General features: G+C 47.5%; 1 protein-coding gene across 1 annotated transcript; it reads right to left on the reverse strand.

The window, feature by feature from the left end:
• Window positions 1-148: 148 nt before the first annotated feature.
• FADS1 (fatty acid desaturase 1) lies at window positions 149-9,224 on the reverse strand. The gene is made up of 12 exons (XM_039703416.1): window positions 8,956-9,224; window positions 6,900-7,010; window positions 6,427-6,624; window positions 5,565-5,666; window positions 5,305-5,433; window positions 4,105-4,165; window positions 3,918-3,994; window positions 3,348-3,445; window positions 2,947-3,043; window positions 2,665-2,744; window positions 2,168-2,293; window positions 149-1,984 (listed from the first exon to the last, which is right to left on the reverse strand). Exons 1-12 carry the CDS (start codon window positions 9,151-9,153, stop codon window positions 1,933-1,935), a joined length of 1,329 nt encoding a protein of 442 aa, XP_039559350.1. The 5' UTR covers window positions 9,154-9,224; the 3' UTR covers window positions 149-1,932.
• Window positions 9,225-13,454: the final 4,230 nt, after the last annotated feature.

Here is a 13,454-nt window from a genome sequence, read left to right on the forward strand (position 1 = left end):
TATGTGGCAGGGAAAACACAGGAGAAGCACGTTCTGAAGAAAGACGTTTATGACAGTTCTCTCTCTGTAGCTGTGGACAGCCATTTGTTCCACCTTTTACAGAGTGAAGACTCTTGCACAGATGTATTTTACTCCGATGACAGTAAAATTGGTAAGACAAGGAACTTTTATTAATAGACTTTCCTCCATCCACAGTTGTAACACGAGGGAAAGAAATGGAGCAGGAACAAACCAAAGTAAAACAGTAACTATGCCCCACTTCCTTTATGGTCTTAATCAACAGGTATTTGATTGTATGATGTATTGTTATTATATAACAACATATTATTATATTATAACAATAACAATATTATAGATATTATATAGGTATGATTGTATTAATATTCCCATTACAATTTTATCCTGTGCTTAACAACACTCTTGGCCTGAGAAGATCTATTTCCTCTATTCTATCAAGACCTCATCCTCATTTTGATGTTGATTGGGAAAAATTCTTCGAAGTCAACCCATCCCTCCTAGATTCTAATCACCAGTCCCTGGGGGACCAGGGTGATGGAGCATCTTCCTCAGTGATGTGGCAGGTGCTACATCCTGGTTTTGTTGGGGCAGTAAATTAAAAGGCCACACAAAAGGCAGTAAGATTATTCAGTAAATCCCACAGGACTGGGGGTGTGTTTGGAAGGCACATCATCCAAGACAGGGAGATCAGCAATGTTTTGGCTGAGGTATGCCTGTGGATATGCAGCTGAATGAAAAGTTAAACACTTTTAAACAGCAGCCTGACCCCCACCACCTTTCTAACTGCCTTAGATTTGCCTGCTGCTCAGGCAAGAATGCCTCACTCTCCATGGACAGGAGGCAGGAATTCTCTCCTTTTAACAAATCACCCAGAGGTCCAAAAAAGCCCAAAGCTTCAGGCTATCACAGAGTGATTATGATCACCCTTCACACAGAATCATTGTAGAATGGTTTGAGTTGGAAGGGACCTTTAAGCTCAGCCCATTCCATCCCCTGCCATGGTTTATTGTATTCCACTAAACCAGGCTGCTCCAAGCCTTGTCCAGCCTGGTCTGGAATGCTTCTGCTTCCTTAGTCACGCTTGTAGGTATGGATAGGACAGGCTTCTCTCCCTTCTGACTCAGTAATGGCTTCATAACACTCCAAAGTCTGGCATGAGGAAACCCCTTGCAGATCTCCCTGGAATGCCACCAGTGGCCAAATAACCCAGAGGTTTCCAGAGATGTGGAGGGCATCATTTCCACAGAATATGAGACATGGAAAAACTTCCACTTTCCTGTTTCCCTACCTCAATTAGGGTTCTAACTAGATCCTGTTCCTAGAGAACTGCTGCCTGCACTTCCCTACCCACCCACATATGTATAAATTGGTCTGGGAACTCCCTATTACAAACAGGAATTTGAAAATACTGAACATACCCCATTCCCTAGAGCTTCCACATTTCCCTAACTCCCACATTCCCTAATTTCATGCTGTCCCAACTTTCTTACTACACTCACAATGAGAGCCACCCCAAAAAGCCTATGTTAGATAAGAAGCTTCCCTCCTATATACTCAGCAAATGAAGGATCAGCAGATGGAAAGGAATCTCTTCCCGGTCCCAAAGTTGCACCCAGCTCGGTGGGACACAACCTCCTTCATCCAGCTTTTCCCCAGAACTCAGCACCAGAGAAGAGGAATGAAAGAAGCACAAGAAAAAATTAAGAGCACATATTACAAAAACAAAACAAAAAAAAAAAAAAAAAACCCAACTAAAAAAAGGAAAAATCGTATTAATTACATTCATCCATGGAATTAAGCAGCACCACCTCCCCAAATCTGGCTTAGCCAGCTCTCCTCAGTGCAGGATCTTCAGGGTGACCACCACAGGAGGCAGCAAGGCTGAGGAATTCCTCTGCAGGGATCCACTGCTGCTTACGTATGTAGATAAGCATCGAGCCAGAGCTCCCCTGAATCTTTCAAAGAGCTGCCAAGAGAGAAACAAGGCAATGAACCCCATGTTCCATCCAGAGCTTTGTGGGGAGAATTCTACAGACAGAGCAAAGATCATGAAGTGATTTGGGTCAGAAGAGACCTTTAGAGGCTGCCCCTCCCTGTCCATGTCCCTCCCCTTCTCACTGACTTGGGAACACGGCGGGTCAATACTCACTGCACGATGTCTGCAAAGGCTGTGAGCAGAGGCTTGCACTGGTACTCAATGCCATGCTTGGCACACAGGGACTTCACCAGAGGGGCCACCTTCCAGTAGTTGTGCCGTGGCATTGTAGGGAAAAGGCTGTGGGAAAAGGAGGTGCTGATTCAATGGCATCCCTCACCACCACAGGGAATCCTGGCCCCGCTGCTGTGCCTAATTCTGGAAGTGCCCGAGCTCCCCTTGTGCTAGCCATGGATCCTCTGCCCTCTCATGTCCCTTCAGTGCCTGTGCTGGGAATTCTCCCCCACTGCCATGCAGCTTAGATCTGAAGTGTGCTGGTGCTCCAGAAATTTTCTTTTTGGAGTTCCTGTTCTGCCCCCACACAAAGAGCACAAAATGAACCCACATTATCTTTTGTTCCTGTCTCAGCTGACAGAGGGACCTTGGAGGCTCTTCAGCCCTGGTATATCTAGCACTCCTTGGAACTATTCCCAAGCCCTGTTTCCACTCACTGGTGCTCGATCTGGAAGTTCAGGTGGCCACTGAACCAGTCATTGAACAAGGACTGATGAACATTGCAGGTTGCCTGGAGCTGAAAGAAAAAAAAGAAGTCCTGTTTTAAGTATTATTTTAGCAATGCCCCATCTCAAACACAGGTTTCTCATCCCCACAGGAATTCTGGCTGGACACAACAGCTCCAGGACTTATTTCCAGCCAACAAGAGGTGGCCAGGCTGAGACAGATGGATTTTACACACCCAGAACTGTCACAGATCTCCATAAACAAGGTCTCACCTGGGTAGAGAACCAGTCCACATTCTTATCATAATCAATGTGCATGGGGATGTGATTCATTTGTGTGACCCAGACAAACCAGTTGCTTTCTATAAACCTGTGCAAAAACAAAACATCACAGATCACACACCCATGATGTGATAAGTCAGTACAAAACACCTGTGCACACACCAGGTGGTTGTTGCCTGACAAAATGAACACCAGAAACCCAAGCAGATCAGACCTACACACACCTTTCACCTCCTGCAGCCTGACAGGAAACCAACCCTGTCCCACTGAAAGGATCAGGAGAGAGAACAGGGAGTGATGAGAAAAATAACCAGGGGGCTGGAAAAAAGCTGACATGAAGGATTGATACAGACTGGGCAGAGAAAGTGTTGGAACTGTAAGTTGGATGATACCTGACTAACAGGTGGAGCCCCAGGGTACCCTTCACACCCAGGAAGGGCAAGTAGGTGAGGTAGAATCTGATGTAGAAGGACAGCATCCAGGCCAGGTCCTGTAGTAGAGGGGACAGGGAAAACTTCATTAGAAGGAAGAATTTCTGACTTCTGAATTTACCATCACTCCCTTTAAAACCTCCCATAACATCTTCTGCTGATCAATTTTTCCTCCCCAGCCTCATCACAAAGTAAACTGACACCAGCCACTCCCTGTGCCCAGGAATTATCCTGGTTCCATAAACCCAGCAGAGGGCAAACACCAGACAGGACATGCTCTAAAGCACCACGTTTTCCTCTGGATCTAAAGAGGAACCAAGCAGTGAGGAAACCAAAACCCAGAACACCAGAGGACATCTTCTGTTACCCAGAGGATCTTTCACAAAGAAAGGCTGTGGCTTTGCACACACCATTCCCAAATCTCTACCCACATCCTTTGCTGCAGACACACAAAACTCCCAGTAAATCTGGCACTGGAATTCACCCCTAAACCCAGGAGAAGCTCCCCTGGTCCCTGTGGAGCTGACTCACCACCCACTGCTTCCGCTGCACGGCGAAGTAGAAGATGTACCACTGGAAATAAAGGGGCACCAGCGCTGGGGGACCGACTGGAGGGACAAACAGAGCCATCAGTTATCCCAGCAGGATGGGATGGAATGGGAAAACCAGGGGCAAAGTGACTGCTGGCCATGGAACTGCACAGGGGGAGGTTACTCACTGATGAAGAAGTACTTGTGCTGGTGGTTGTAAGGCATGAATTTCTTCTTTTGCACACCAAGCTGTTAAAATACACAAATTACTCAGGCCATGAAGACATCCATGCACACATTCCTAAACTTCCAGGAGATGCTCCATCCAACCAAACCAGCATCCACCATCCCCTGGAACCTCAGCCTGGATGAGTTTTCACCCTACAGAAGGGGCTGGGCAGTGCCTTGCACACACACAGTGACCTGCACAGGAAGCTCTGCCCCTACAGAGGGCACAAGCTGCCTAAAAATGCTGAAATAGAAACCCACACAAACAGTTTGCTGACAAAGCAGAGCTTCAGAATTAAAAAACCCCAAGCTATGGTTACTGTTATGATACTGTGTGAAGTTTCACACACTTCATTACTGTTAATGAAGTGTGTGAAACTCCCATCTTCTTGCAATTAGTCTGGAAAATAGAAAAGTGAGCATCTAGATATGAAACTGTGTCCACAAGAATGAGGGTGAACAGATTATCTTCCCTCTGAGGCTGCTCATTTTTCAATGTTTGTTGTACAAACATTAACAGATCAAGCCACTGGCTTTCTGAAGGAATGCCGTGATATCCCTGTATGTGTTCAAATTAATTCCCAATAGCCTATCCCTTACTTTCAACACAAATCAGAGCAGTTAAAGTGACACTATGAATTTACATAGCTTTTTTTTTAAAGGCCAGCAAATGCTAAAGCCACTCATTTAACTGCAGAGCTGCACCAGAAATAGAGCTGGACTCCAGATGGGAACCAGTGTGACACCCACTGCCAGGCTGAGACCACTGAAATAGCTTCTTTGATCAGGAATTTTAAAAGTTCCAGACAGCCCTGGCTTGTCATCTGCTGCTTCCATCCTCAATTAGTCACATTGATCTTGGCAAAAGAGAACAACTTGTAATTCTGATCTCCATAAAACTGAAATTCTCTCATCAAGGGAAAGAGGAACTTGTAATCATGGCAAATATTTCATTCTTATCTTCCAACACTGCAAAAATAACTTTGAGTGAAGTTTTAAGAATATAAAGATGTCAGAACTGCTGGAACATTACTGAGGAATATTAGGGACTAGTGGAAGCACCATATAAAATCATGGACACTAATTAGTGTCCAGGCTCTCTGCAGCTTCCCAAATTTGAATCCTCTTGCTGTCACTTCCCAGCTTCTCTCAGGTCTCACCTCCACAGAGAGAGTTTTCCCCAAAGCAAAAAACAAGGGGTGCATGTTGACATCGGGATCCTTCCGGAAGCAGTTGGGTTTGGCATGGTGCTGGAAGTGGAGGTGATTCCACCAGCTGGCTGGGGCTCCCTGTGGGAATGGATGAGAAGAAAGTGCCCTAAAGAAAGTGGATCTTCTGCCCTCAGTTCTCTCCTTAGCCTGGGATTGGTTCTGGCTGCAGAGCAGGGCTCTGGCAGCCCCTTCCCACAGCCAGTGCTCACCTTGAGGTGGCCGATGACGAACTTGTGCACCCAGTGGTTCCACCTGGACTTGCTGAAGACTGACAGGTGTCCAAAATCATGCTGGAGCCAGCCAGCCTGGGCCTGGAATTAAGAATACAACAGTGCTGCTGGGGAAAAAGAGCTGTCAGGAGGGTCTGTGTCTGAAAAGGGCTTTCTTCTCCCACTCCCACGCTCCTCACAACGTATCCCTGGATAGCAAAAGCGCTTCCACTGCCAGGGCCCAATCCCAGCTCTCCTTTTTCACTACACACCAGCGCACTCCAGACTCTGCCTAATGACTTTTAGTCCTGGACAGTTGTTTCCATGAGGAAGGGAAAATAAGTCATGGGAAAAAAACAGCCACAGAGCTGAGAACCAGCATTTATTCCCTCACAAAACTGCTCTGAAATCGGCAACAAAGTCTCCTTTAAGGAGCAGCTTGCTGCTGCCTCCTCCAAGTACTTGTAATTCCAAGGGGATCAGCTGGCCACAGGAGGAATAGCTGGGGCTTTGAGAGCTGCTCTGCCCTCTCCTCTAACTCCCTGCAAGTTCCCATGGGAACACAGTGGCTTGGCCCCTGCACACTGCCTCCGAGTTCTGGCACCGTGGAGCTCAGGACGGGGCACGGCTTTCATCGCGGGGAAGGCTGGAATAAGGAAGGCTTTGATGGAATATGGGGAGGAAAAAGCAAGGCAAAGCCTGCTCTACCACGGCAGCATGTGTAGTTTTGCCTTTTGGTGGAATTCAGAGAGAAGCAGGATCTGGGGAAGTCCATGATGATAAGATCTGTCCCGTGCTTATGGCAACAAGCACCCAAGTCCAATATTTGGCTTTTTGGGGCTTATTTTGTGTAGCTGCTCACCTGGACAGTGCCCAGAAGCACAGCAGAGAAGAGGAAAGGCACCAAGGATGCTCCAAAATACCAGATGATGAGCCAGGCTGCAACATCCAGCATCAAGATGTGGCAGAGATAGAGGATGAAAAAGATGTGGTTGGGCTGGAGAAGGCCCATCCTCTCCACAGTGGCACGGAGCTCACGGAAATCCTCCACCAGCTTTTTCTGTGGGGAGACCCAAAAGCATCCACTGGTCAGAAAACACCTCAAGAACATCAATAGGAGCATAGTTTTCCCTCTCAGGGATGAAAAGGGGGAGAGCTGAGGGTCACCTGGAGACAAATCTTTACTACAACTACAAATAATGATGTGAAATGAAGCTTCAGCCAACAGTGATTCCAGGAAATCCTAACATCTTATGTACAGGGAGTCCACCCTGCCAGTCAGAAAAGTTAAAGAGTACAATTTCAACCCCAAAACCAAGTTTTTATGACACTCACGTTCTTGCTGGGCTCAAAGCTGGGCTGATCTGGTGCCAGTTCCCCAATCAGGAGAGGGTTCATGTACTTCCTTACCAGTGCCTTGTCAAGATGAAAAGCAATGAAAGGATCCTGAAATGCAGACAGAGGAACATGATGAAGAAAAAACATCATTCAGGTGGCAGCAAAAGAAACCTATTCCATGATATGCTGGACCATTCAAAAGATCCCTGGTGGGGAAACCAGTTACTTTTATTATTTAACTGTGGTGTCAATCTCCATGGCAACCAGGTGAAAAAACACACTAGTGGCTGCTATCACTACAGATTCTGTCCCTGTATTTAAATTACAAATCCTGTAGGCACACATGGCACTTTGGCATCTAATTCCTGATCTCCCATTTACCTCCTTTTTGACATTTCTCTCCTGATGCCCAAATTAGCTTATTTTTACAATCTCCCTCAACCTCGGGATGTGGGTTGTTTTAATTTTCTGGGGCAATATTTGCTTGCTGGGCATCACTTAGTAAGACTCCTGCACCATGCATTGTTCATCACTATCATTTCTAGGCCACCACTGTGTGCTTTTAAAATAAAATGTGCTTTTAAAAGATCTCTAGTCAGGAAAAGGGTTAAAAACCCGGATGGTGTTGCCAGCTCTAGGTCAGCTGTAGCATCCTCCCTGCTCAGGGTCACTGAATAAAGGAGGGGAAAAGAGAGGGGAACCAACATTTGCATTTTCTCATTAGAAAAGGGATGAAAAATGGGGAGGAGTATGTGGGCAGTGCAGGGGAAGATGGTACCACACATTCAGACCAATCCTTTCCATGGAGGCTGTAAAACCTGGAGTGCAATCCCAGCTGGGGGTCAGGGGATGGCTGACTGCACCTTCTAGAAATCAGAACAGCGAGCCAGAGGAGTTCTTCCTTTACTTCCCAGTTTTTTCCTGGCTTTGTGAAGTCTCGTTCTTTTGATCCCCAAGGACAAAACCACTGGGAAATAAAACTTGGCAGGGGTTTCTGAGCGGTCAGCAGTTCAACAGCAGCCAGCAGTGGCACTGATATCATCACCATCACCTAAAGAATGCAGCCGGCTGCAATCCCAAAATGCAGCCCTGCTCACTCCACGGGCTGACCCTTTTCTGCTCACAGAAACACAGAATGCTCGTGTGAGAAAGGCTCTTCAGAGCTCATCTCATTCCCCCCTGCCACGGACACCTTGCAGGTTGCTGCAAGCTCCACTCAGCCAGGCCTGGAACACTTCCAGGGATGGGGCTCCACCACTTCTCTGGGCAACCTGTGCCAGTGGCAACCTGTGCACCCTGCCCTCATGAAATATTGCAAATTCACTTGTTATTTTTGGCTCTAAATGATATTCCTACCATGGGATCTTCACGTGGAGATCTCAAGTTCCAGCCTGGCTGAAACACAGTCCATCAACACCATCCTAGAGGTGGATTCCCACCCCATATCCACCCGTGGGTCCAAACGCGCACATTTGGAGATATTCATGGAAAAGGCACGAGCAGACAAAGGAAGGAAACACCACTGGCAAAGCCACCCCACACCCTCCTCCAGCAGCATTTACTCCACTCCGCAACAGCCGCTGGCACTCAGACACGAGTGATTCATTCCTTTTTCGCGACTGAAACACGACTTTCAGTGACATTCTGCTCTAGTGCCATCTCTCGGGTTCGGGAAGTTCCAGGAGGGCGAAGGCACCCGCCTTGCAAACAACAGCTCTGTCACCGCGGGTGCCACTCGGCTGCCAGCACCCGACACTCCCCTGTGCGCACAAATTACCGAGGGGATTGTTTGGGTTTTTTTCCTCAGGCTGCGGTTTTCAGCCATCCTCCAGCAGCGCTTCCTTGCAACAGCAATCCCAAACAATTCCCGGCGGAGCGTGCGCGCTGTGCTCCCCCGCACGCCGCTCCCGGCGTACGCGCGTGTGGCACAGCCGAGCGGGCGGGCTGCGTGCGACACGGGCTCCCGCCTGCTCCCAGTCCCGGGACCCTGCTCCCAGCCCCAGGAATGCTGCTCTGCCCCCAGCCCTCCTCCAGCCCTCCCTGCCGCGCTCACCGTGGCGTCCTGCCCGGCGTAGTGGCTGATGACCCGGGAGCCCCCCGGGTGCCTCCGGCAGAAGCGGCTGATGTCGTACACCTTCCTGTGGATCACCAGCCAGCGCTCCTGCGGCTCCGGCCCCCGCCCGTTCCGCTGCCCGATCTCCTCCCAGGTGAAGCGCCGCATCCCCCCCGGCACGGGCTCCGGACCCTCCATGGCCGGACTCGGCTCGGCTCGGCTCGGCTCGCCCCGGCTCGGCTCGGCCCCGCTCCGCCTCTCCGGGCCCCCCGCCCAGTGGGCTGCGCCCGCCGTGCGCCCGCCCCCGGGGCCGAGAGGGGCGGCCGGGGGAGCGGGACGGCGGGGAGCCCGGCCCGCCCGGGCTGGGATGGCTCCTGGAGTCCTTTCACTGGGAGCAGCGAGCCCCCAGCACTGCCCAGCCCATCACAGAGCCACGGGAGCGGCGGGAAGGGAGCCCCGGAGATCGTTCAGCTGAACGCCCTACCAAGGCAGGGTCGTCTGGAGCAGGTGGCACGGGATCCGCGTGGGTTGGGAGACTCCAGAGAGGGAGACTCCACATCCTTCCTGAGGTCCTTGAGCCGCCTGTCCCAGTGCCCGGCCATCCTCAATGTAAAGAAGTTCTTCCTCACGTTGAGGTGAAGCTTCTGGAGTTTAGTTTATAGCCTTTGCTCCTCATCCTGTTGCTGGGCACCACGGAAACGTGTTTCCAAATGCCACATACACGGGTTTTTGAATCCAGGTCTCTTCCAGGGCTTGTTAACCCTTGACAACAATTCTCGCTCATGTCCAACTTAAACTTCCCCTGGCGCACCTTGAGGCTGTTTCCTCTTGTGCTGTCACTTGTTACCTGGGGGAGACACTGACCCCCAGCTGTCTCCACTGTCCTTCCAGGTGATGCCTAGAGAGCCTACCTGGAACAGAGGCCACATAGAGTTAAAGGAATACAGTAAGTATTTATTAAAAGGCTTTCAAAGGATACACCTTGGGCACAACAAGAGCCTGGCCGTGTCTCTACCCAAGATGGACCTAAGATGAAGTCATGAGTTTTCACACTTTTATAAGTTTTGGTCCATAGACATATTGGGGTTAATTGTCCAATTACAGCTTCAGGTTATGAAGTCCATCCTGCCAGACTGCTCTCCTCAATTTGATTTTTTATACTTTTGTACTCCAAGCTGCAATGGTGTTCTTGGTTCTCAGGCTGGAAAAGGATTGTTTTGTCTAACTAAACTGTGAAGACAGGCCTACCTGGAACAGAGGCCACACAGAGTTAAAGGAATACAGTATTTATTAAAAGGCTTTCAAAGGATACACCTTGGGCACAACAAGAGCCTGGCCATGTCTCTACCCAAGATGGACCTAAGATGAAGTCATGAGTTTTCACACTTTTATAAGTTTTGGTCCATAGACATATTGGGGTTAATTGTCCAATTACAGCTTCAGGTTATGAAGTCCATCCTGCCAGACTGCTCTCCTCAATTTGATTTTTTATACTTTTGTACTCCAAGCTGCAATGGTGTTCTTGGTTCTCAGGCTGGAAAAGGATTGTTTTGTCTAACTAAACTGTGAAGACAACTTGCTAACACTTTATGTGAAATTCAGAGTTATATACTAATGCAGTGCAGAATCTGGAAAATATGAAAGCTACAACTTAAGGCATCACAGGGAGTTTCCCTTCCTCACATTCAAGTTCCTTCTTTTGAACCACTTTTACAAGCTGTTTCTCCTTATTTCTATGCTGAGTGTAACGTATCTTCCCTACCCTTGATTTTGCTTCCCCTTTCCAGCAGATCCCTCCCTCTCTTCCATCTGTTCTGCCTCTCCCTTCCAGCTGCCTCAGCCTTTCCTGTTCCTAAGGCTCCTTTTGGCTGCTCATGCCTGGATATGCAGCCAGAGGGAGGGAAGGTGTTGCCACAGGTAAATCACATCAAAACCCTGCAGGTGATTCTTCAGACAGCAGAATAACGCTGGAAGAGTGAATGATGCTAAAACAGACCCATCCCTCTGAGTGGGACCTCATCTATATGAGTTACAAATTTAAATTCCTCTCCCCACACTCACCTCCCTTTCCATAGCAGCACCAGCCTTCTCCCTGAACTCTCGTTATTGATCCCAGATTTCTTTGTTTCCATTCACACCTTCCAATCTGACCTACTTACAGCAATTCCAGTTGAAGGTAACCATAGAAACAAAGAGCCACCAGGCTGCATCACCTGATGGCTACATCACATATTGGAATTCTGTGCCTGCAAAATGCTGGATAGAACGTTTTTCTTTCCGTCCCTTCAGCAATTCATATTAATAAATATTAATGGATGTTTAGTATCTTTTAAAACATAATTATATTGGGAACAATGCAGTAATTATTTCAAATTCTCTTTTTTCCCCATCACCAATTGCACAACAGAATATTTATCCTAAATTTAGTTGATATTTATGATCTTTTATCATGAATACAGGGGACATGCACAGATCAGTTTTCTTTTTCCTGTATTTGTTAAAAGCAAATAAATTTCATCTTCCTACAGGAGTTAAACCTTTGGATACTTGCTTTGAGGAATCTTAACAGGCAAAAAGCACCACTAAACTTGATAAAATCCACTCTTGTTCCCTTCATGTGCTTCCTCTGGTTTCTGCAGCTCTAAGGGCTGTTAGTGCCTTATTAACAGAAATTATACAACAGCCCTTGGAATTTTCTTCCATACTCCTTCTGACATTAAATTCCTGGCTGTGATGGTTTTCCCCTCAGCAGATGATTGAAGACAAGCCATGGAGGCTCCTGGAATCACCATGAGCTCTAAGCAGGGGAGGTTCCTGTGTCCTGCCAGTTGCCAGCAGTGCTTGTTTGCCCTGCCCTTGCCCCACTCGGGATCTCAATGGGTGTCTCAGAGACAAGAACAGGACCTTTGTCATAAAAACTGCCAGGGAAAAAAACAGCTGCTCTTATAGACTCACCAGCATCCTGCATCCAGCTGGGATTCCTGGCATCAATCCCTGCTGGAACACAATTCACCAGGTAAAATGAGTCCTTGTTTTACCTTCACTGCTTCCATCTCTGTATCTGCTGTCACCATCACGCTGTGACCCAGCTCCCCAGACTACCAAAACCACGAACCAAACCCACTACCACGAACCACCAAAAATCCAAGGGGAGGGAAGAGATGCTCTTTGGTTCACTCCTCTGATCAGCCTGCAAATCTGGTGACGGGATCACCAGAATTTGGAGAATATATATTAAAATTCCTTATTTCACTACCATGATTGGGCTGGAACATGCTTTAAAATACCCAAGTGACCTGGGTGGTGAGGGATCACTAAATATTCACTAAATATTCACTAAATATTCACTAAATATTTGGGCATCTGGTGACCAAACCAATAATCAGAGAGAGAGAGATGAGTTGAAAGGATTGCAGTCTTTCTTTTCTCCTTTTAGAGAAAATGAGTTACAATGATGGATGGTGAGGTCTGAAACCACAGAAATAAAAATAAAAGGAAAACAACAAATGCTGAAGAACAGTTTAAAAGGGCAGAGCCTAAAAGAAGACTCAGTTCTTGGCTTTGATTCAGCCTAAGAAAAGCTAAAGATTCTAGGCACAGGGAATTGTGGTGGCATGATTTACAAGCTTCTGTCATCAGTGCAATTAAAACAGCCACGTTGATGAAGCAAATGCAGCAGGAAACCACTAATTTAGTCATTGTGTTACTACCAGGGAAGAGCCTGACAGCTCCCTGTAACACCATTCCTGCACTAGGCTTAGGATCCACTGCAAGCAGAAGAGGGAGAAACTGGAAATATTGCCTTTATTCTTGTTGTATTATTGGGAATGAGATGGAATACTAGAATAAGTTGGCCTAAATGAGTTAGTGTTGCACCCAGAACTCTTTGTTAGGGTTGCTAACACTTCATACCCACAATAAAGTCTTGATTTTCCATACAAACAGTGTAACTTCATGGAATATTTGCTCAGCACTCTGCTCTAATAACTCAACTGACTGTTAAATGCAAAGGTGACTGTTTAGATGCAAAAAAGACTGAGATTGTGAGGAGTTTGCATCTTGGCAGGAAAAGCACCCAGGAATTACTCTGTGTAAGGGAAGAGATAAAAATAAGCTTATTTTTTGTCCTTCAGAAGTCATAAATTCAGATTAGCAACTGAGGGAGTGAGGTGGTGATTGTTTAGAGTTCTACACTTTTGAAAGCAAAACCTGAGTAAGGAAAAAAAGGAAGGGTAACATGGTAACATGAGAATACTTTCACTAGAAAGCATTACAAAGCAGCATCAGAACAGAGCATTTCTCTCCTTATTCCTGCCCTGCTGCAGTGTCTGCTGCTTTCTGAGCGGGATTCCCTCCCCTGCTCCCCTGGCAGTTTGTGCCCCGACCCTGATAAACCCACGGGCAGCCCAAGATCCACTGCAGAATGTGGAATCCCTGCCAGCCATGGCCACACAATGGGGATTTCTGTTCCTTTGTTGGTTGTATCCCTCAAAAAGTTC

This window comes from Passer montanus, unplaced genomic scaffold (assembly GCF_014805655.1).
Source record: "Passer montanus isolate IOZ18808 unplaced genomic scaffold, ASM1480565v1 scaffold163, whole genome shotgun sequence".
NCBI classification, from domain to species: Eukaryota; Metazoa; Chordata; class Aves; order Passeriformes; family Passeridae; genus Passer; species Passer montanus.